Raw genomic sequence first — 25,762 nt, forward strand, 5'->3', positions numbered from 1 at the left:
CAATGTTAATCAGCCCCTTTCACTCTCACAATCCAAATTTAGTGTCTTTTCTAAAATGCTGAAATGTTCCTTTAAAGGTTAAGACATCTGCAGTGTGTAGAATACTGATTTTTAACACAAGAAACACATCTTTCACGTCTTTCAATATAATCATTTATTTACTCCAGTCTAAGAAATGTACATGTCTCAAGGTATAAAATTTGTCTTAAATAAGCAATTGTTCTATTTCATATTCATGAAAAATCCGCATTATTTCATTAAAAGCCCTGAAAACTGATGACAACCTGACACCACAAATAACCAAAATCATCAGAGGAGCACATTGAGATTTAGTAGAGTTAGCAAAAGCTGTCCAGCAGTTTGCAACCTGACTTTGGGTTTAACAAGGACATTGCTTGCAGTTTTTATTTTATTATATTTTTTTTCAGCTTTATATTAAAAAGAAAGAAAACTAATATCTGGATATGAAAACGGAGAGAAGCGCTTGTTGTAACGTTTGCACAGATTATAAATCACAGAGAGGATTAAAGGTTGTTAAAGGTTCAGTTGTTGCTTTGTTTGAGTTGGTAGATAGAAAACGTATTGCTGCTGTTGCTCTTCTTGTTACCATCTTGCAGTTTCTGTTTCTGTGGCAGTTGGTGTTTGTCATATTGTAATCGTTGCTGGTGGTTTAGTCATTGCTGGTGCCATTATTGCTGTGGATGCTGCTCCCTTTCTTGCTCTGAAGAATTCCTTCAGTCCCCGGGAAGCTGACAGATGTTCGGTGCGATGGCAAACTGAAAAAGGTTTCCTTAACGGGAAGGTTGAAGCAATCGCTCACTGAGAGAACGCTTCAGTGCAGGCGATATTTCAGTTTCAGTGTGGGTGCTGGGTTTGTTGTGTGGATTAAGATGAAGATGATGATAAACCTGAGGCTGGTGAGCTGAGGAAATTCTGGAGAGAGACACACAGAGAGACAAAGATAACAGTTTAGTTTACAGACCTGTGGTTAACGGTGAGTGGAGTGTCTGAACTGGTTTCTTCAAGCAGCTCTCTGGTGTAATTTGAGCACAAATTTTCATCAGCATACGGCGTTTGCTCAATAACCTATTCTGATTTCGACAGACACCTTTTAGATTCCTTTAAAAAAAACCCACCAACCAACAAAGACCTTTTGCTTCAGTTGAACTTTTCATACAAGGTGAGTATTAGGCTCTTGAGTTGAGAAGAGCTGTTCTTGAAGCGAAGTTCAATAACCCAGCAGTAACTACGGTACAAAAAAAAAAATCACAGGTACGAGCAGAAATGCATGGTGAAAGTTTGGCTTAATATGTGGGAGCATTCTTTTGAATGTGATAGTTACAACATCTTTGAAATATGAGAACACCTCTTAGGACTAATACTTGTGTAGGTTAGAATTAAGTCCGGGTTAGGAGCCAAGGAATGGATTATGTCAAAGAGGTACCAGCATGTATGAGTGTTAATAAGCACTCAGGTCTACACTGATATCTTCCACTAACAGATAAAGTGTGAATATAATTATGATATAATTACGATGCTCCCAGCAGAGACCCCCCCCCCCCCCCCACCACCACCACCTCCCCAACCCCCCCATTAAACCCAAATAGACTCGTTAAGCTTGTCTTAATAAAACCCACTTAATAAAAACACTCTGCTGCACAGTCTCTGCTGTGTTTCTGGACGCCCCCCCTCCCACCACCACCACCACCCGGCCCCCAAAAAAAGTCCAATTAACGTGGAGAGCCTCTGTGCTAATTGTTAGCGTCTCCATTAACCCTATGACACCTCCTCCATCGTGCTGCATTAATGAGCGGGGGCAGGGCTACAATTAAGACAGCTTGTCTGCAGATGCCTTTGGCCTACGCAGAAAACATTTTAATTATACTTTAAACAACAGAGTGAAACGTTCACACAGGGCGGACCCATATCAAATGCTGTATTACCATGTTCTCCTCCTCCTGCCCCCCCCCCAACACACACACACTCCTCTCTAACGCGCCGACTGAAAACATCTTTCTTCTTCGTGGAAAAGCAGGATTTCCCAGCAGTCCACTGAAATGTTATGAACCTGTCTTTTCATTCAAATCCTTTGTTGGTTTTGAAAGCCTCCTTTCCATTTGGAATCCATCAGCGTGCCGTATCCTACCCCTCTAACATCGTATCTATTTGAGTCCTTTGGTACAGAGAATTAGTATATGACACACATCATGTTTTGCATACCACACGCCAACTCCAACATACACCTCCAGCTGCTAACGTCATACACGTTTGGAACATTATCAAAACCTCATTTATTCCTCAAAATATACCAGACACTATCTGGAAATCATGCTAATTCTGCACTCATGGCTAATAAATGAAGGCTTTTCACTGGTTCATTGTCAGATTTGTGCTGTTTTAGATATTTTGCAGAAAATCACTGAAATCCAAAAGGTTCACATACTTTTTCTTGCCACTGTACATGCAGTATCCAGTTCCCTTCACGGCTTTATATCCCATAAATAGAAGCTCTATTTGATTCAAAATGTTTGCTTTGCTACATTTGGCAAATACAGTATGTGAGAGCGATATGAATTTCAAGAACATTACGGTTTTTCAAAAAACCCACACAATGACGACAACTGAGAAACGAACAAAGAAACAAAAGAATGAGAGTGAGCGGTATGTCAACAAGTTTTATCATGAACTACAGAGGACTACAACAAAAGCTCAGCTCAAACAGACATCCTATACAATCAGGTAGATCTATGATGGTTGAACAAGTTATACACAAAGAAAGTTCACGGACAAGTGACATTTCTTCCTAAACGTCTAGCACCCACTGAGACTACAGACATATTTAAATTTGATTTGTCCACTGAAGAGTCTGCTCAGAAATTATAAGGTTTAAGGGTAAAATACTTGGTCCGCCTTAAAAATAAACAGCTAATTCTGACCTAAAGTAAATAAATTACTGTTGATACTTGATTTTTAAGTGTGGACAAGGAAATACAGTAAGTGTAGATCCCAGCGTCATGATCAAAAATTTATTAGGAAAGATCATCAAGACCTATCACTGCAGTAACGTCGTCTTACTCAAGGTCTAAATACTGCTCAGCAATTTTAGGTAATGAAGTGAGACCAACTTTGATGGCCGTATGCGCCTATTTATCCACCTTATCTGGATTTGGCACTTCAAACACAGCTAGAGCATAAGTTAGACCAGGCACCCGGTGCAGAACTAGATTAACTAGATGTACTGTACCTACAAAAGGCTCCTATGGGGAGAGCATACAGATTCACTCTCAGTTTTTATACAAGCCACTCTGGTTGATAATGCTGCCAATAGACAGAAGAGGATCTGTTCCAACATCCAAGACTTTGAAAAAGAGGTTAAAATCATCTATCAAACATTTGGCAACAGAGGATGCCCAAATATTGGTTCCAAGACAGAGTGACTGAGAAAGAGTCAAATAGAAGCAAAGAGTGAATGAAATCTTTAGTCATTTGTGCCACTACTTCCACCACTTTGACCGAACAGCTGAGAAGAATCACAGCACTCTGCCATGTTCAGGTTGTGCGTCCAGTTGGAGAGCAGCAAGGCCACGGGCTGCCTGGACAAGGCGTCTTGTTGAGGGGTTTCTTCCCTTCTTTGTACTGTTAATGTTCCGCTGCCAAAGGGACAGACGTGTTTACAAGTCTGTTCACTCACAACTCTTGTGTACCAGTGGTTGACAGTATATATGGAGGTGAGTCTAGGCCTCAAAATCACCCAATTGTTCCATTTTCAATACCTTTTTGTCTTAGACTAGGAGGATGCAGACATGATGATGAACGCTTTGTTCCAGTGTTTGTGTGTTTTATTGATTTACTGTGTTATCTGAATACTTTCTCCCTTCAGTGTTTCAGTATTTTAATGTTTCAGTCTGATAATCCCTGGCTCAGTCTTAATTACTCCCTAATAATTGGAAAATTCTGATAATCTGCTGCTTAATCGAGGCAATTCAGCAAACTGAGACACACACAAGCACACACACACATACACACACACACGCTTACACACAGCTGTTATCAGCCTTGTGAATGACTTTGAAGCAGATAATTCTCTGTGTCTCAACATCCACTAATTACCAGCAGCTAAAAATGCTGCAGGAATCTGAATCAGTGCCTCTGGAAATTACAAGATGCACAGCTAATAATCACGTGCACGCGCACACACACACGTCAATCTTCACAGTCTTTCTAGTCACAGTCTGAATCTTTAGTCTCGATCAGATATAAATTCCAGTCTGCACATTTAAAGGAACAGTCCAATACTTGGTGAACTCCTACTTTATGATGAAAATGGATCAGTTTCATCACACTGATACTAAGCAGGTATAACATTTATCATGCTCATAGCATGAACAAAATGAGTTTATTAGCACACAGAGTGTATAAAGTACACCAAATGCCAGTGGAAATAAAAGATTAGGTTATAAACACAAGTAGCTACTTGACAAATTGGATTTTTGATCCATTCACAGCAAAATTCCTACACCGAAGGCCATATAGCTAGCATGGAAAAAAATTGGGCAATTATCTGATTTCTCAGTATCTCACATACATTCTCAGTCCTGTGCAAAGAAAACACTGAAAGGTGTTTGAGGGTTTTTTTGTTTGTTTGTTTTTCCTGTTGACATTCACCAATACTGTTCTGTTTGGAGTTTAAATCAATTCAATTCAACTCAGTTTATTTATATATTGTGAAATCATCACAGGAGTCGAATCAAGCCAGTTTATAATCTAAGTTTTAAGACCTTACAAAATATCCATATAATATAATAATATAATAGTACTGTAAACTGTATACAGAATTATACAAAAAACCCAATAGTCCCAAATGAGCAGCACCAGGTGATGCTTGACTGGCAGCCATCTTATTATTATTAAAACATTCAGGCATTAAAAGTCAGGATGCTTCCAAAAAAAAAAAGTTGTAATTCATTTAGTCTATTAAGTTCATAAATAGTAAATAGTATAAAAAATAGTAAAAATCTCAGTTAGCAAGTGCAGAGTACTAAATGTTTTACATGATATGTTGGCCAATAAGTGAGAGGAAAAGTAAACACAGACAAATTGACTATTACACTGTAAAATCTCCAAGTCTATTGTTATGTTTATGTAGAAAATATAGCACTGCATAGCGTGTGAGCACTTCTACTGATGACAACAATGTTTCTGGGACCTTTTTTCCTCTTGTTTGATTTCTGCAGTTTAGAAGCAGGGTGTTGCTGACACCCACTGCTCCACCCTTCCAACAAAGAGCAGAGCAGAAAGACCCACGAGGAGACAAGGCAAAAAAAAAAAAAAAAACAACTCGGCCATAAAACCAACATAAATAAATTAGCAGGAAGCAGCAACAAGAGTCACAGTGTGAGATTTCTGCAGCGATTTCAAATTGTTGTTTCAACAGCTAGAAAGCAGCCGAGGAGACACACGCACACAGACACAGGTTGGCCACTGCCCTCTCTCTCTGGTCCAGCTATAAAAACCCATTAGTAATCACTCCTCGACTCTCAGCGGCTCTTTTCGCCCAAACGACTTCCATCCAGCCAATCTGCATAAATCTGCATTAATGGACGATTTTCCCTCCACAGAAAACAAATGTGCTTAAAAAAAATAAATAAAAAATTAAAAAAGCCTCGTCCGTCTGCATTTAGAGCAAACACCAGACAGTGCACACACCATTCAACTGACAACACCTACACACGTATACAGTTGCTATTTAGAACAGATATATCATGACAGACGTGTTACTACTGCAATACGTACACATAAAATGGCTGTGATGGACAAACTACAAGCTAGGAATCATGTTGGAATACAATGTAGAACTTGTCCTGATGCTGGTGCCAGTAGAAATCTAATGGGTTACTTGTCTCCCATTATTATTATTATTAATGTTAATTGGGTTTTAAGGTGGTGGTGTTAGTTTTATTTGACACCATTTGCCAGTTAGCAGTTAAATAATTAACAATTAAATGTTTAACACTCATTCGTATTATTAAAATGAACTAGTTCAATTAACAGTTACATTATACAGTCCCAAAAAACTAAGCTGTAGTTCACGTCCATGCTGGGGCTTAGGGTTTTCTGTGACTCACACATATCACTCGAGTCTTGGCTTATTCCAAAACATAACAGATTGCCTTCAAGGACCACACCGTACGGTCCCTAAATGCCTCCCACACCTGACACATTGAGTGAATCATGGTGTAGAGGTAGGATGAGCGAGAGCTGGCAGCTGACCAGCGTGTAGGGAGGCACATCGTGTGAACGAGGCCTTCGTCGTGCACGTTCACCCTGAGTGCTAATCATGTTCATGTGCATGCACTGCTTCTGTGCCTATGTAAAGTCTCTAACGTCAACAGACCAATAAAAGGTGTTATGTATACAGTATATATATATGTATAGTGTTTTCTTTCATTTGACCAACTCTGTGAACGTAGCAAACGCATAATACATCAATTAAAAACTGGTTTCACAGGTAGGAAAGCTGTACATATTTTAAATATTACAAATTAAATCTATTTTAATGATGTCTAACTGTGTCATGTGACTATTATGGTCCAATCAAGATCAAGTAAACGCGCCTGCTCATCAGTGAATGAACCAGTTTTGTGTGATGGTACCATGACCTTCTTCTCAGCACCATCCTCTAGAAAAACTGCACTTGGTTACAACAAAAGCTGGGCTTGATTTGAAATGGACTGGGAGTGAGGTTAAAGGCTGCAGTTTCCCAATGAGAGCATATCCTTTCTCTGAGCTACCAATGTGAAAATAAAATCTTGAACTCAGCAGCAAAACCTGAAAGCACTGAAAGCAGTCTCTGGTCTACTGCGGCTGCCTGTTGTCACGGTGACCCTGACCTGGATAAGCAGCTGGGAAATAGAAGGATGATGGATGGATGTGTGAACTTCTAAAAGTAAATGTTTTTTTAATCCAGTTTTGTTTGCAGGTTCCACAGAGTGAAATATAACCAATGACCAAACAAAATGCAATACGCACACACACGCACACACACACACACACACACACACACAGGCATATAACATTAACCATTAACACACACAACAGGCCCACAGCCCATCCATCACACACACAGTCTGTTAGTCTGCTGCATGGTTGAGTTTCAATCAGACGCAGAGGATCCCATCAGCATTCACAACAAGTCTTACCTACACACACACACACACACAAACACGGGGGGGGCGGGGTTTAACAGACCTGACTACTGCTTCTGCATCGTTCAGGACTTTTAAAGCTGTGATCTGTAACTTTCCTCATGTTGAAACTGCAGCACAGATACTCGATACAGAGTCGTAGTTAGATTCTTTAGTCTTTAGTCAGATTATCTACCTATGAAGCACATCTCACTTAGCTAGTTTAATTCTCCCCTTAAACTGACTAATTTACTAGTTTAGAGGTTCTGTGTACTACCACAGTGGATTGATAGTTAGAAGGTGCAGTAGCTTTGTTCTTATTTCAGTACTTCACTCAGTTTTAAGAGATCAGTGGTTGAAGATTTTTAACTTTAGTTTAAGTTATAATTTTGTGGTTCAGTGATTTGGTTAGTTGGTTAAGTTACATTGGTCATTAAGCATTGTGTTCGTTCATCAATTACTAGTAGTTGAGTCATTTATTCGTTTAGTAGTTAATACTTTTTTAAGTGATCAGTTACAGTAGGTCATTAAGTAGTTCAGTATGTTATTAGGTCAATGGTGATATATTAGTACTGTAGTAGCTCAGGATGTCATCAGTACACTATAGTAGTTTAAAAGTTAAGAACCTAAAGGTTTTTTGTTTTTTTTACTTTCTCAGACTCTGGTCTCTGGAGTGTGGAAATCCGCGTCCACCACTTGGACATTTGTTATACTGTATATGGGGAAAACACAGCTCTGACAGAAGTGCTGTTATGTCTGTGCCCAATCAGGAGGTGGCAGTAGTGCAGCTCTTCACTCTTACCAGTCCAACTGATTTGCTTGTTCCTCCCTCCATTACTGTTCTCTGCTTGTTTGATGAAGACTTGACTCAAGAAGTCTTGAAGTCTGCTTGGCATCAACAATGCATAGAGTGGAACAGGAAATAATAAACCATTTCTTTTTGTTTGTTTTCTGTGGCTGCCTCAGTTATTATTATTATTATCAGTCCTCCACACATGCCTAGAAGAAGGAGATTTGCCCCCTTTCGCCCTCTGTCTGGGTTTTAATGTGGACGGAGGCAAATGCAGAAATAACCTGATGTGACAACGTGGTGTTTTGGACACAGTAAGAGCATTTTGGAACATGAAGGTGAAATGTCGTTCTCTGGGTGAAAATCAAAACACACGTTTCTGCGTTACATATGCAGGAGGTGAATGTGACTCAGCAGGAAGTTACACTTCAAAACACAGAGTCAATAAATGAACTCTCTCACTTGTGGTTTTTAACGCTTTCTCCATTACATTTCTCTCCCCTCTGTACTCCGACAGATCTTTTTTCCTCAGATCGCTGATGAGCACCTCATCTCACCGCCCTGAAAACACATTGCGTTACCATGACAACTGGCCAACGTTAGTCATCACCGCTATATTCGAATCAGCAGCTTATCTGCACATTCGAGCGAAGGTCAAATACTTGTTTCTTCCACAGCGTGAACACTCTACTATAAAAACGGACACGAAGAGTATCATTCAACTTGGTAAAGACAAGGGATTGTTGTGGAGCAACTGCCTGGACCGTCCAGCAGCCAGTGTAAGAAGTACAGGCTGCAGTGGCACTCAAACAACGAAGGAATAGAAGGTGTTTCATTAGAACTTTAACTACTTTTCGTTCTGCTGGTTATTACTGATAGAACAGCTCTTGTCTCACCTGCCTGTCTTCAGGCCGCCTTCCCCTGCAGCAGCTCTCGGGTGTTTTCAGCAGCCCGCGCCAAACCATCAGCCATGAGCGCGTCCTCCAAGCTCCTCCTGGCCTGGTGCACTTTCAGCTCCTGCTCCCTGCACACACACGCACAAAGAATAATCTTTTGTCAGACTTCTTCCACAGCCCGCTAGTTCACTACTTGCCCAAACATTCTTGGATGTGATGTTGCAAATCAATATGTCATTAGTTTTTGAGTCAGTGTTAAATTATAGAATCCACAAAGAACAAGCCTGCACCTGAAACACCACATAATTACTGGAACAAGACCAGAAAACATCAATCAGAAAATTACACTTTTCATTTATTTGTTGTGGAAAAAGATCCAATGTTAAATATTTGTGAGGCAAAAGTATGTGAACCCAGGCCTATAGTAACTGGTGTTAACTGCACCACTTTATTTATTAACTTAGCTCTCTAAGTAAGTTTAGGACTCGATTGAAAATCAGCTTTTTAGATCACATTCATGAAGAAATAGAGAAAACAGTTCACAAACTTTCAAGAACCACAGTATTTCCAGGCTGCATTTCTTATTAGTAACTATTAAAGTATGATAAATCTATGAAAACTTTATTGCTATTATTGTATTACTACTTTTCTTCCCGCAGTTCATCTTAAATGAGTCTAATGACACATAATGAGTGTGTTTATGTTTCACTGTGGGTCAGTTGTGTATAATACTGGAAAACACTGGGGCCCTTGAAACATAAGGCCAAACATTAACGGTTTTTATTAGTTTGAACTCACATCTTAAAAATAAAAAAATAACACATTCACAGAGTTGGTAAAATGGAAAGTTTGTCCTGAGAGCGGTGCTCTCAAAGTAAAGGTCACAGTGTCACTCAAATCAAAATGATTCATTCTCACTGGAGCAGGACGTGCGTCCGAAAACACAGATATACAATACAAATATTGAATACAAAACTATGTGGATTAACTTGTACTTGTGTATTTTTGGAAAGTACTGTTTTTTGGTTTTTTAAGTAATCCGGGCTCAGTGAAGGGAAATTTAAATTAAACAAAATGCATTGAAGTTTTTGACAAATCAGCCCCACCAAAAAAGAACTGAACTGGCCCGCAGGCTCGGCCTTCATCCAAACCTTAAACTTTGGGATAAACTGATACCAGTATTCATATAGTCACTGAAAACTATGACACAAAAAGATGATTCACAACCTTTGTGATGATGATGATGAACATGAGACTATTGAATTGAAAGTGCACCACTTTTTGGATCAAAAGTCATAAAAGAATAATAATGTGCACCCAAAATCTAGAAGATGATTTGCACTAATAAGTAGCTTCTCACCTGGGGGTGACATCAGCTGACGAGCTGATGAACATGCTCGGGACACTACTCAGTTAAAAAGAAGCTATGATAAGATCATAAGTCAGGTACCTATCATCCAATATTATTATTACTTCTTTTTGGTGCCCACATCAGGTTCTACTTTATTTTTGTGATCGTGTTAGTCCACAGTCAGACTCGAGCCGGGGACGCTGTGGTTTCACAACATGCGCTGTAGCCATTCGGCTCTCTCGGGCTTTAATTCTAATGGGCCAAAATCAAAAAGGAGTGAGGAGTTAGGGGGATCTCATCAAAACCATGATGAGATACAGTATTATGATTGTCAGCAGGTTGTGGTGAACTGAGACACCTCCCACCTCTGAGAGTCAGCGTCAGCTCTGTAAAGCAGACGTGTGCGTGTTTGTCTCTGTTTGCTGGTGCAGAGCAGAGAAGACGTCTGTCACCTTTTATCAAAACCAACAAAAGACAAGACGGAATAAAGAAACACAGGGATCCGTCATCTGACAGTGAATCTGGATGACAGCGGTACACTGGGACATGATCATGTTTGTTAATGGAATTAGCTTCTGCCCAAGATGATAAACATAAAAAAAGGTTTAAAAGGACAAAAATAAATAAATAAATAAAGTTGTGAATTGGGATAAAAATCTGAAAATAGCTGCAAAAGGAGAAAGAGGGGAAAGATGGGTGAGACTGATAGAGTGTTGGAGGAAGAGTAGAAACGATGAAAGGGAGGAGGAGGGAGAAGAGAGGAATGAGAGCGATTTAAGATGACAAGCACATTCAGCTGGAGGAGGGAAGAGGGAGAGAATTGGAAATTAATGGAGGGGAGAGATAAGAAAAGAAAGAAGAGGAAAGCTGGAAGGGGAGAGTCGGGAGGGGAGGAGGTATACAGAGAGAAATGCGACCTGAGGAGGAGAAGGAGGAGGGGGAAATAGAAAAGAGAGAAAGATGAAGGTGGAAAAACAAAGGAAGACAAGAATGCATTATTAGAGGGACAGAGCAAAGGTGGAAAATGAAATATTAAAGAAAGGAGAGAGAGATGGAGGAGGAGTGAAAGGAAAACATAAAGGAGGAGGAGGAGATAAAAAAGGAGAGGAGGACATATTAAAAGGAAGGGAGGAAGGGCAGAAAGAAGGAAGGGAGGGAATGATAAAGGAACGGAATGAGAAAGGAGGCAAGGAAGTCATTGAGGGGGAAAGGGAAAAATATGGGAGGAAGAAAAAAGATTAAAGAAGGAGGGGAAGAAAGATGGAGGGAAGGAAGGAGTGAATGAAGAAAGAGCGTAAGGAAGGAGAGAAGACACAAGAAGGAAACAGAAAGAGGAGGGAGAAAAGGAAATAAAAGAGGAAGGAGAGGAGACGAGAGGGGGGAGTGAAGGAGTGAAGGATATAGTAATGTATTCTAGTGATTCTGCTGTAATGGCCTCAGCCAGCTGTACTCTGCTCTGTTTTCCTCTGGACACACACACACACACACACACACACACACACACACACAGAGTCAGCTGTGTGTCATGTGTTCCCACAGTGCCCCCTCCTGTCCGGCTGCAACAATTGTCTGTGTAGTTACACGACCGAGCGTATTCATATTACAGATGGAAGCAGGCAACAGATAATCAATATCACATTAAAAGGAAAAGTAGAGCAGGGCGATATGAACAGTGAATGGTATTTGGTTTGTAATAAAGCATTAAAAAAATTACATTTAGGAAATTTAGCTGCAACATAAACAGTGTAATTGAAGAAATAGTCCCTAGGACCTGTGGAAACCACTCAACTCTGCAACCACACTCGTGATCACTAGATTGTTTTTTACACCACGGTGGCCCGGTTGTTATTATTAATAGAAATTGGAACACAGCAGGAGAAAGCCCGGGTGAATCATGGAAATAGTCTGTTTGATTTCAGGATGGACGTTAACATGCAAGTTAACCAAATCCGTGGAAAGTTTAAATTAGACTGAGTCTAAAAATATGTGTAAAATGTTTGTGTTCAGACTTTACTGAGCTTTTAATCCCTCCATGTCGCCCTGCAGCTCTCCGGCATGTCTTAGGGAGGTGCGTCTGAGTTGGAAAGCCCCTGTTCTAATGCAAATATATGTGATAGAAAACTGTGAAAGTCAGATCAATGTATATAAAAAACCCTATCTTCTTCCTTTTAGGTTCAAATCGCACATCACTGACTAATGTCTGGATGACCGAACAAATAAAGCAAAGAAGGAAACGTGATGCTGGGCCTCTCACCGGATGTGTTCATCAGTGACGGTGAAGGCCTTGCAGAGTGGCTGGGACGTGTTCAGCCAGACGGCCGGGTTCTTCTCGGCAGCCACCGACGTCTGTCCCGTGATTGGCGCAGAGCTCATGTGCAGAGCGCTGGCGATGGCCAACAGTAGAGTGTCGTCGCTAGAGTCCGGACCCACGCCTGCAGTCAGAGAGGTCAGAGGTCAGAGGTCAGGGCTGGAGAGCGCCATGCCTTCATGTTCATGTTGGAGACTTACTCTGCAGTCCCTTGGGCAGGTCCATGGTCCTCAGGACTTCCTCTGTGACGTCTGTTGACCGGAGACCTTTCAACCTCCTCTCCCAGAACAGCTGCAGATGTGAGGCGGATGTGTTAATGACACTATCTCGATTTACAGAGGAAGTGACTAATAGAGGTGAAACTTCTCAGCCTCTGTTTCCATCTCAGCAACCTAACAGTTAGCTTACCAACCGTCTCTCTGTCTGTCTTACACACACATACACATACCCGAATGAAAGGGTGGAGCTGAGGTTAGAGATACAGTCGACAGCCTCTCTCTAAACTCTCCGCTCGTATTCAGATGTGTTTTATAGACATAGGTTTTCCAAAGCAGACAGTATCAGATATACTGCTCATTCCCATGATGCCTCTGCACCCTCTAGTGGCCACAGTTCCCATGACAACCTGGTTTCCTCCACTGTGATCTCTTGTGTTACTGTCTGACCTCGCCCTCAGGCATTACCATGGCAACACCGGAATGTGTGTGCGTGTGCGTCAGCCTCTCACCTGTCTGGGCTGCTCGCTTGCTCTCTGCAGGTCCGTCTTCACCTTGTTGCCGGGGTGACTTGTAACCTTGGTAACAGGCTGCTTGAAGATGGACGCTGTTTGTCTGATTGGCAGAGCTGTGTTGAGGTCCGGTTTTCCTCCCTGGACGAGATACAAAGTCTTTATGACACATTTCCTTTCTTTGCTATTCAGTTCTGTGCTTGGTTTCTACCTTTACTGCTTTACTCCCACCCTTTTTCTCTCCCTCTTTCCTTAGCGTCCTTGCTCTTTCCTTCCTTCCTTCCCTTGCTCTTTCCTCTGTTCCTTGATTCCTTCCTTGTCTAATTTACACTGATAAACATGAGACAAGGGTTGTAAGAAACCTGCAACCTGTTTTTGTGTGTCAGTTGAGCTTAAAAGGGTTAACTGTAAACTGAGGTCTCCTAGACAACAACAGGAAGTGCGAGCGTGTGTGCACTGTATTGACACGGTTCGTGACACTGTATCGCGCTGCAGCTCTTCACACATCATCAGAAACATACACATTATTTCTGCGCTGCTGAAGGATGTTGATGATGGTTGGTTGCATTAAAATCAACATTACTTAGCTGCTTTGGGCAGGCCTGTTGGTTGTACATATATAGCTTTAAAGGGCAACCTCCTTAACTGAATCCATCTTTCCTTCACTTCATCTGTCTCTTTGCACCTCAGTCCCAGGATGTGAGCACAAAGTGAGCGGAAACAAGATCATGTGTTTAGAGAAGCGAGGCACCATGTGAAGTAAAGTCACCTTTGATGATAGCGATGATCATGGTGGTAGTACTGGATCAAAACTAAACTTCAACTCAAGTCTGGAATAGTTCTAATTCTAGCTAATGCTAAGTACATCACTAGTCAGAAGGGGATCTGAAACCAATCTGAGAAATGAAAGTAACACTGTGTTCATATAGAAGAAGCAAGAGCTGTCTGTTTACAGCAGCTCTGGTGAACTGTGTGCAAGGTGTTCAGGGACAGTGTGTAGGTCATCCATCATCATCCATCAGCCCATGATCTTTTCAGTAGCTCCACTGAAGGACAAATAAATGATCAGTTGGCCTGTGTGTTGTATACACTTCATACCCGTTTTCACTGTTACCTAACACCACTGGAGCCACGTCTGTCTGCAGACAGAGAACTGCACATGACGGTTCAAATCTCCCTTCCTCCTGAACATGAACTTCCAATGCTCCCATCACTCCTTATTTCCATACTTTCATCTTTCCTGTGCATGGGTTCACTAAAAACATTTAGATAGTTCCTTTTATCGGCACACTGCTGTGTAGCAGGAGTCACTGCTTCTGTTGTCTTTGGTAAAATGACAAGAACAGGCACACAAAACCGTACACACAAATACGGATGTGTGCAGAGGGAGGCCAGCAAACACATGACACCTCTGTGTGTTAGCATATTATTATGTTATTGTTTGTTAAAATACGACCATGGAGAATCCTGGTTCCTGATTGGCTGTCAGGTGTCTTACATGGGTGGACACCCCAATCATACAGACAGAGAAAAAATACTTGGTGCCCTTCTGTTAAAGAAAAAAAAAACCTGCAAAAGCCACTGAATTAATGTGAAACTGACAAAAGTAACAATAAATAAACATTTACTAATAATTAAGTCATAAAAATGTATTTTGAGTTGTGGTTTCAAAGAAGTAAAAAAAAAAAAAACAAATCATAATAAACTCGCCTGGACATGGAAATGATGGTACCCCAAGAGAAGATGTAAAGTAATTGGACCACAGAGAGCTAAGGAGAGAGTTGTCTCAGGAGATTAGAAAAGAAATTTGAGACAATCATGTTAAAGGTAAAGACTATAAGATCTCCAAGCAGCTTGAAGCTCCTGTGAATTCAGCTGCACATATTATTCAGAAGTCCACAGGACTGTAGCCAACCTTTCTGAATGTGACAATAGGAGAAAAATTGATGAAAAATTGAAGAGATGGATAATACAAATGGTAATCAAAGATCCCAGAATAACTTCCATAGAGATTAGAGGTGTAATCTGAGGTCAATGTACATCAGCGTCAGAACACACCACCAGTCAGTGTTTGAAGTTGAATTAATGGAAGAGGACAGAAGAGGACTCATAAAACCATAAAAAAACAAAAAAAAAATGCATATTGATAAGCCTCAAAGCTTCTGGGAGAATGTCTTTTGGACAGATGAGACAAAACTGGAACTTTTTGACAATTCACATCAGCAGAAGCAGAAATGAAGCAAAGGAAACAACACTGTACCTACTGGGTAACATGAAGGAGGGTTGGTTATGTTCTGGGGCTGCTTTGATGCAATGAAATGAATGCAATGAAATCTCAATACAATCAAGGCATTCCGAAGCAAAACATGCTGCCCAATGTCAGAAAGCTTGGTCTTTGTCACAGGTCATGGTCCTCCAACAGGATAATGAACCAAAACACAGCCAAAAACATCAAGAATGGCGAAGAACAAATCATTGGACTATTCTGAAGTAGCATTCTACGAATTCTGATATAAATCACATTGAACATCTGTAAAAAGAGCTGAAACATGCAGTTTGGAAAATAACCCTTCATACCCGAGACAGCAGGCGAAGTTTGCTCAGGAGTGGCAAAATCCCCTGTCGACGGGTGCAGAAGTCCCATTGAAAGTTACAGAAATCGTTTGATTGAAGTGATTGCTGTAACTAAATATTAGGTACTATATAGGGTATAGTTTTTGTCCAGGTCAATCTCATTAGTTTCTTTTTAAAAATGCTTCTCCTGAACCACAACTCAAAAGCAAAGAGATCATTTTTAGTGAATTTCAATGTATCATTACTTTTGTAATTTTTACATTTATTCAGTTATTAATGTGGAGTTCTTTGATGTCATTTAAATTTACATATTGGAGATACTCATTTACAATTTTTTTTCAGCTAAATTAGTGGTGACGACATGTAGGAAGATTTATCTGCAGTCCAGTCCTGTGTGGGTGAGGAGAGTGTATGTGTTTGATTGAATTTAATCTAACTCACTATACACCAGGACTAGAGTTTGGATCAGCGACAAGGTCAAGACTGAGACACGTCAGAGTTGAACGTCCATCAATAAGAGGAAATTCAAACTTGTGGTGAGTCCAAGTGAAAACTGTTAAAGTCAAAAAAAGGACAGGATTGGGACACGTATGAGTCAAGGCAGTGACGAAACCAGGTCAAAAACAATTATTAGGTATGAATAAGTCTGAAGTCTGAGTCAGAACAGCTAAGACAGGTCAGAGTTATGAGTCAGCCAGAGTCAAAATAATGGCTAAACAATTATTCATTATAAAATCTATTTTACACTTTCGCAGTTTGCAGTTTGAGCTGATTAAGATGTGTTTTTTAGCATGAAAGAGCAGTGAATAATACAGAAAACAGCTACTTTTAACATCAGCTATTAAATCATAATATTTGTCTAAAACGTTCTTATTATTATTTTCTCATATCTTTCACCTCAAAACTGAGACAGGTTTTGTCAAGAAATGCAAGAAAATATTGTTGCTAGTCAAAACCCAGAGAAGAGCAAGTCTGAGTCAAGATAAAGACATAAAACCAAAGACATAAACCGAGAGTCTGAACACCCACAAAAAAAACACAAGACTTTGTCAACCTGACCACAAGACTAAGAATACCTATAAGACCAGGATGAAATGAGTGCGAGTGAAAACGCTGATGAGACCACGTCAAAACAATAACTGACAAGATCAAGATAACTCTGAATCCACTGAGAGGCCTGAAACTTGTTTGAGTCAACACCCACGGGATATCTGATACCCAGCACCTCATGCAGGCGTTCGTCACCTCTCACCTTGATTACTACATAATGACAGGGCTATTGTCATGCACAATTAAACCTCTGATGATCCCTGAAACCAAAATGCTGCAGCATATCTTGTTTTTGATCAATCAATAAAGACACATGTCAAACCACTGTTCACAACTCTGCACTGGCTTCCAGTAGCTGCACACATCAGGTTCAAAGCTCAGGCAGTCTCAAGTACACTCTCACAGTGGGCGCATACACAAACTAAAACCTAAATAACCCATGATGATGGAAAAAAAGTCAGTACAGTAACCCTGCAAGATATCACATCACAGATACTATTTTCAGTGTGGGTGGTGCTTCTCATGCTCATTCCTCCGTAATGAATGGCTGTGCCGACCTGTCAAGAATCCTAGCCCAATGTAATGCATCCAGTAGTTGTTGACCCATGCCAGTCTGCACCGACTGTTGGATGCTGCTTTGCCTCGACGCACAGCTAACAACCCCTCCGCAGATGTAATCAATCAGTGTTACCTTGGCCAGGCTGTGTGGGTCATGCCGAAACTTCTGTTTGTTCTTCTGCAGCTTCCCAGGCATCATCTTCCCCGTCCGGAAGTCGAAACATCCTAGATCCACTGTGTTTCCAAGGTAACGGGATAATTGAGGCTTACTCCTGAACTTCTTCCCTGAAGGACTGAAAGAGAACGAGGAGAGAGTCAGACACATGACTTAAGCTTTATACACCAGGTTACGAAGTAAAGATCATCACCTGTGAGGAAGTGAACACATACTTGACAGACACTGTGACTAGTCACATTGAGAAACGAGAGAACAAGAAAGAAAACACATCATGAAAGTGAAACCAAATTAGAGAAATTGACTTTGGAGTTGTGATATTTTCAGTGCAGATCTCTTAATGCATGTTTCACACAGTCCAAACTACAGAGCGCTTTATTCAGAGGCTCCAGACGACTGAAAGTCGATCGAAACTACAGTCACAGCTCAAGATTATTCATTCATTTTCATGTTCAAATATCTGCATCATCAAAGTTAATGTTTAACTCGTCACTGTTGGCATACAGCAAAACAATAAACTCTTCACCCAGTCTCGTAGTTCCACTCATTTTCAACTCTACGCATTCTATCGAGTTGACGTATGTGTCAAAACAGTATGCACTGTGCATCAACCAGTAGCGGAGCAAGACTACGAAACAATGACGCAATGAAAGTACGCATAGATTCTGCATAGGCCGATTTCATTTGAGCTGAAATCAAACCAGAACTTCGAGGTTGTTCCGAGAGTCAAAAAAAATTCTAAATCACATTGGGATTTTAATATTGTTAATTATAAATTCAAGCCTTGGAAGGAAGCCAGACAAGACAAGACGGACAAGTTAAGCATGGCACTTTTTTTGAAAAATGGGGTATTATTGTTTATCCAATATTAAGGTTTGTAGAGGCCTGTGTAGAACATCAAGTCCATGAGTGAGTTGACAGCTCAGACATGTCTGTAATAGCAGCAGGACAGGCAAGACAGCATTGCAGCACTTGTGGTTTTATCTTGCGGAAAATATAATTTTTATGGTAAAAAAAAAAATGTATTGCAGATGAACTTCTTTAAAAGGCTTCAAATTGTAATAGTGCTGTAGTGGTTGGCGATGTCTTAGCCTCAGCATGGCTAGTGTTTGACTCTGCCTATAAAAAGTATTCACCCCATTGCATGCTTCGTCCTTTTATTGACATTATAAATCAACCTGAGTGCAGTGAATGCGTCTCAAGTGATTGCAGTAAGACACTTGTGTCTGTAAGGTCCAGTCACTGGTTATTTACCATTACACCATGAAGAAATGAGAGCGCTCCCAGCAACTCAGAGAACAGGTCGTTAAAAAGCATAAGTCAGGGGATGGATACAAAAAAAGTTCTGTGAAATCCATCATCAAGAATCGAAGGGAATATGGCACATGTCTAAATCTGCCTAGAACAGGTCGTCCACAGAAACCGTAGATTTCATATGTACATGTTTGAAACACTGTTTACCGTGCAAGAAGGAGACTAGTGAGAGAGGCCACTAACACACCGATGACTACTCTGAGGGAGTTACAAGCTTCAGCAACTGAGATAGGACAGACTGTACATACAACAACTGTTACCTGGGTTCCAGCTTGAGAAAAGATTTGTTTTCCAGCAAGACAATGACTTGAACCATACAGCGAAAGCTGCAAAGAAATGGTTTATCGACAGCAAGGTGAATGTTCTGGAGTGGCCAAGTCAAAGCCCAGGCCTCAATCTAATTGAGAACTTGTGGATAGATTTGAAAAAGGCTGTTCACACACAGTCGTCACACAACCTGACAGAACTTGAGCAGTTGAAGTTCTGAACATCAGTGTCCAGATGTTCAAGCCTAATTTCAGCCAAAGGTACATCTACTAAATACTGACCTGATGGGTGTGAATATTAATGCAAATACTGATTTGATCTTATATATATTTATTTAATTGACATTACTTTGTGAAACCTTTCCAAACACTTTTAATGTAATATAATTCTAACATTATCTAACTTGCACTAGTTATTAGTATTTTGTCTTACTGTGCTGTAAAATGAAAGTGTTTGAAATGAACACAAATTACTTGTTAAAATTTTGCTAAACAAACTGGTATTTCTTTTCCAAACCTCTACAATTCTGTTTGTTGCATCTGTAACGTAATATTTGCATTTTCCATATTTACATGCGGCATGCTGCATCTATATGTAGAACACGTTCAAGACATTCAGGGATAGTTTAGAGTGTGGGTCATCTGTGTTTCAAAGTCACTCAGAGCGTGTTTATTTTCACTTAGAAAAACACAAAATCCGAGGTCTGAATTGAACCGTGGATTTGGAGAGACATTATAACCCTAATGAACGTGGGTAGCTTAGCTGAGCACAAAGACAGGAATCCAGGGGAAACTGCGAGCGTGGCTCACGTAACTAAATTAGCCTGCAATTACCTTCACAGCTCCGTTTGCCATGTTCATGATATGACTGTGTGATAAAGGCCTAGTCAGTCCACTCTGTCATCACATCTCACACTAAGAGCAAAAGTCAAGTACACACATGCGCGCGCACACGCACACACACACACACAGAGAGCCCTGTGAGAACCCTTATTGACATACTACACATGGATGGATGGTCATTTTGCATGTTTCTAACATGAAATTGAGTCACTTCACACAGAGTTTCTGTCTACAGTAATATCTTTGTCTAACTTTGACCCTAAAGCCAACCTTTAAACTTCAAACAGCCATTTTGAAAACGTGGCCCTCAGAAGTAACAGAGGTACAGGACCATCGAGACCAGCGTGTGTGTGTGTGTGTGTGTGTGTGTGTTTATATCTGTGTGATACTGTGTTTCTTCTTGCTCCAGCTCCTCACTGAACGTTTATTACATTTGCAATATGTGAACCCAAAAGTCCACATTTTGCACCAAAGCTCCTGATGAACATGAGCGAGCATGAGTGTGTAAGAAATGGAGGCAGCAGAGGCCCCAGCAGGGCGTTGCTGCTCTTCCAGTAAGTCGACCCACTGACTGGTTTCATTACTGGAAGTGATGAGTCACATTGCAAAGCAAACTGAAAGTAAAGCTCAGCCGTAGCTCTGAACTGCTGATCTACTTCACGTTAAAGGTCCCGATTGTGACGAGCTCAGACGCTTTTGACTCCTGAGCTGTTAATCTGAGTTGTGCTCCTGCCCCACACCGACAGGAAGCAGACACGGCCTCTCAAAACAGCCGACAGCTCTGCAGCGTTACGGCCTCACCACAGACCCGCGCCGGGAGTGACAACATGTCCCCTGCGAATGTAACACGGCGCCGAAGAGTGGAGATAGAGAATCAGGAAAAATGTCAAACATCAGACTGAACTCCTGCTGACTGATATCCTGTTTCCTCTCACAGTGATGCTGGCACAGAGAAACAAAGACATCTGAGGATAGTGAAATGCTTAGACATGTGCGTGAAAAGGGAATATAGATGAACACAGAACTGAGGCTGCAGCGGTACAGTACGTAAAGTAATCCAGAATATAAGAAAAAGAGAAATGAGCTCCACTTTACCAGCTGCAACTTTAAAGTGATAAACACAAATGCATGAATAAATATATATTTATATATATATATATATATATATATATATATATATATATATATATATATATATATATATATATATATATATATATATGTGCTTTTGTACTTTTACTTAACATTTGATTATATGTCGTTATACTGTAGAATGAAACATTTATATACCTGGGGTAAACAGCTGTTTAGCTACATGTACCTAATAAAGTGGAAATTGAGAGGGGAAAATTACTTCTACTGATAAAAGGAAAAAGTGAACAATAACACAAAAATGAATAAAATATATAGAAATTAATTAAAAGTTAAATTAGATTTTCGGCTGAATTGAAGGTCGAATTCTTCTGTAATGATTTAACAACAAATCACTTTTAAAGCAAATTGTATACAGATTTACTTAAAGCGACAGTGCACAACTGTTTAGATGTTTGTCTGTTTGTTTTTTGTTTGTTTTTCAGTAAGGCTCACCCTGCAGACGATTTAGTTCTGCTGGATGCTACGTTTGACAACACTGGGCCTCATTTACAAAAAGCTTCTTCCTAAACCCCCCTAACTTACAATTTTTTAAATAATTATTTCCATTGTCTTGAATGAACACTACACTATCACCATGAAACGTGATGTTCTACCGCCCCCCCCCCCCCAACCACCACACCAGCATCCTGACCCACTCCTGGCAGGAGACTCAGCTCAGACAACTCGGGGAAAGCCTGTCCTCCAGAAGAGTTTAGATCAGATGTTTGTTTGTTTGGTTTCTTTTTACTTCAGCTGTGTGTGTGAGTGTGTGTTATTTTATATCCACAGCTTCACTGTGCAGCGTTGTCTCTAACTCCGGAGACTCTGGTGATCCACCGTCTTTTAAGTCTGGTGATCCACCGTCTTTTAAGTCTGGTGATCCACCGTCTTTTAAGTCTGGTGATCCACCGTCTTTTAAGTCTGGTGATCCACCGTCTTTTAAGTCTGGTGATCCACCGTCTTTTAGGTCCCTTTTCCATTTCTGTGTGGGCGGTCAGTGCATGTGCACACGGCCCTGCAGACCATGCCTTTTTATGGGCAGGGCCAGGGTGTTTACCTATGCTAAATAGGAACAACTACACCAGGCTTTTATGTCTGTAGAGGCCAAAGGGATTCACCAGTATAAGAATGACGGTACGAACAAAATCAGCAGTTTAAGAACATGTTGTAAATATTAATTAGATTTATTAACTTTACTTAAGACTCATACTGACTCAAACTCATACCTGAAGGACTCAACCGAGCAGAGTGGATGGATTTCAGGCCTCATGCTAGTGCAAGCTCGATTACCCAATGTTGCATATTGCAGCTTTGATCTTTAAGGCATATGCAGTCACTGCAATGACAGTGTAATTGCAATTCATGTAACTTAAGTAATCATCAGTCCATCAGTTAAACACTAAACATTTCCATTCATCAACAGTATTTGTCTTCTAGGTTGTACCCCTGTTATAGTAAGAGTAATTGTGGGGTTATTTCTTCTACACTGAGAGCTTATCTTCCAGTATAGCATTAAAAATTAACTGTTGAAATAGGTCAGTAGTAATCATCAAATACTGAAGTTTAGTCAACATATCTGCAAATATTCTATAAAAATAAAACATTTCTTTCTCTGCTTTTTTTATTACATTAATTTTACATTTGATCCATCTTCTCTCAGATATTAGTGATTCTTAATGATATTAAACAGTGTTTCAAACATGAACATATGAAATCTATAGCTGAAAATATTTACAAGAGTAGGTTAGCAACACAATGCCAAACGGACACTGACGAAGAGGTTTGGACACATTTCATCGTTCTTAAATCTTATTTAAAGCTTAAAGCTGCAACGTAAACTAGTGCTAACATGAGTCAGTCCACTCTGCTCCACCCAGGCATTCCTCTTCCTGCTCTGCTATGCTCTTCTGTCGTTTGCTACACTCCACCACGCTCTGCACAGTACTTCAGGTACTATTAGTATTATTAAATTACAATAAAAAAAAAAAAGAAAATAGCAAAACCTGGAAATTCTCTAAAAAAAAATTCTTTAAAGAGGGAGCCTTATTAAAAAAAAACGTTACTGCAGCTTTAAGTGACTTCCTTTTTAAAAAAAGGAATATATATTAATATAGTTTATGTTGGCATCGTAACAATTTACGTCCTCTTATTTAGCATCTGTCACAGAATAATACTGTTGAAAACAACTGTAATTCCTGCTGTGTGTACCTATAAGATAGTAAAATAATCTTCTAATACTATAAAATACAAACATTACTAAAACGTCCTTGTAGCTACATGATATCATGCCCTGCTGTAACCTTGTTTTGAAAAACGGTTTTTGAAATCTTAGCCCTGTGCATGCTTCGTGTTATATTGCTAAATCCTTGACTTTGTCAGTGTTGACATGATAAAACTGCCGACTCCTTCTCAGAGCTGGAGGTGGATTACACTTTCAAAGTATTTAACAAGGCTACGGCCCCGGTTCTGTATATTGAGTGGCAAAGCTCTATAAAGAAGGTTTAGACTTAGGGGTATTTACATATTATACTCTGCTTTTACGCCCCTACAATTAGATCTGGAGTACCTGTAGACTACTTTTGCACTTAGAGTACAATTTAGACGATGTATTTTAACTTGAGCTAAGAATATGAAGTGGTACTTCTACTTGGAGTTGAGTACTTTTCAACGTCATATACTTTTACTTGAGTACTGATTCTGAGTACTTCTCTCACTTCTTCTAACCACTGGTACAAGTCAAAATGTTGATGTCACTGATTTTTGAGCCAATTAATACATAAATAAGTTTTGTGAGTAAATCACATTTACAGAAACTCAAAGTAAAGACTCAACAACAATGTGAACTACGCCTTTAGGGGTGATGTATATTGAAGTAGGGGTGGCGGGGTCCGGTGGAGACTGGGTGATCTCAGTAACTAACATCAGGCTGTGGCCCTAAATTGAAGGAGTTCATTGAACAGCCTGTTGACAGCCACAGAGCCCCTGTACCACACTCAGATCAGACACACATCATGCTGTAGGATCACAGCCTCACAGTCACACACAGGGTCAGTGAAGGTCCCAGCGCTACACTGGAACTGGTAACTGGGACTGGAAGTGATACTCATCACTCACTGATGGTGGGAGGCACATTAAGCAGCGGTAACCACAGAGCTCACCGGACTGATCGCCGGTGAGCTCTGCGTGTGACCGGGCTGATCGATGGCTGTGACGGGGTACCTGTAGTAGTAGACGTCGCTCTTTCCAGCGCTCAGTCCGGACTTCCTGATCACTTCTTCTTTCTTCCAGCCGGGCGGCAGAGCGGGACAGTCCGTCCTCTTCCGATCCATCATTGCGCACTTATCGATCCGCGAACAGGCTGCGATCGGGCCGCTCGATCGCTCCGTAAAACACCGGGTGACCGCGTTGAGGACCCTCCTGAGGAGCAGCGTGCTGGGGAACCGAGCCGAGCGGCAGCTACGGGCGGACCGACGTCACGGATGTTACGTTAACGGAGGCTCTCCCTACCTCCGCCTCGGTTCTCGCTGCTGGTTGTTTCGGATTACATAAAAATAACAACGTGGCCCCGGTTCAGGCTGCGAGCTGGAGCTCAGCTGCACCCATGTGCGGGTTTAGTTTAGTTTAGCTCCGGAGAGAAACAACGACTCATCCGATCCGATCCGAGCTGAGCTGAGCTGAACTGGACCAACGGCAGCCTGTGACGTCTACGATATCTCTCTCTCACACACATACACACACACACACACGCGCACGCACGCAAGCACACACGCACGCAGGCGCACATACACACACACGTACTCTCAGAGATCGTCTATTATTAACGATGCATTACCCGGTTGAGTTCTGATAAAAACAGATCTTGTAGGCCTACATCAAAATACTTAAACCGGTCCAGACTGCTTCAAAAAACACATGTTTCTCTGTAAGTGGAACGACAAATATGTTTTATAAATTATTATCTTTTAGAAAACATCGTTATAGCTACATAGTTGAAGTTCTTACTTCAAGATCCTCTGAGAACCAGTATTCTTCTTCTGGACAGTTTTTGTGGTGGGTCAATTTTATTGAGTAGTTCAATAATAAATAAGTTAATATTTTGAACTTGTTATTTAGAACTTTTATTTTATACTTACCAGGATGTACATTTTAATATTTATGTAATACAGGACTTTATTACAAAATAAAAAGAAGTAATTAATTGTGCATCAACTTCATGTCTATAACTCCATCCGATAATATCCTGATAAAGGACATGTGATTGGGGTGCACCTGCTGTAAAATGATTTTTCATGGTGAAGCTTTCAGAGAACATGGTGTGACTGTCTGTGGTTTGTGTCTGTCTCTGGTGTCTGTCTCTGGTTTGTGTCTCTGGTGCCTCGACTTTGAGGCAGAGTGATTACTCGCTGTGTTTTCTTCTCCCCTCACACCTCTCTGCTTGAATCCACCAGTGAGGCCCCCAGCTCTGGGTTAAAGGGGCCTCCAGAAGCTCTGAACCCAGAAACAACGTTTGGCTGCTCCACCATGTCTGATTCAAAGTTTTCACGAGTTCTGGGAAATAACCCTGAAGGTGAAAACGCGTTCCAGCTGTCCCA

General features: G+C 40.7%; 1 protein-coding gene across 1 annotated transcript; it reads right to left on the minus strand.

Annotated features, from left to right (window-relative positions):
* Positions 1 to 139: 139 nt before the first annotated feature.
* On the minus strand, positions 140 to 25,236 carry mbd2 (methyl-CpG binding domain protein 2). The gene is made up of 7 exons (XM_026339695.1): positions 24,390 to 25,236; positions 17,572 to 17,731; positions 13,257 to 13,397; positions 12,730 to 12,820; positions 12,476 to 12,653; positions 8,871 to 8,998; positions 140 to 933 (listed from the first exon to the last, which is right to left on the minus strand). Exons 1-6 carry the CDS (start codon positions 24,500 to 24,502, stop codon positions 8,881 to 8,883), a joined length of 801 nt encoding a protein of 266 aa, XP_026195480.1. The 5' UTR covers positions 24,503 to 25,236; the 3' UTR covers positions 140 to 933; positions 8,871 to 8,880.
* Positions 25,237 to 25,762: the final 526 nt, after the last annotated feature.

The sequence above is a fragment of the Anabas testudineus genome, chromosome 22 (assembly GCF_900324465.2).
Source record: "Anabas testudineus chromosome 22, fAnaTes1.2, whole genome shotgun sequence".
In the NCBI taxonomy this organism is placed as follows: Eukaryota; Metazoa; Chordata; class Actinopteri; order Anabantiformes; family Anabantidae; genus Anabas; species Anabas testudineus.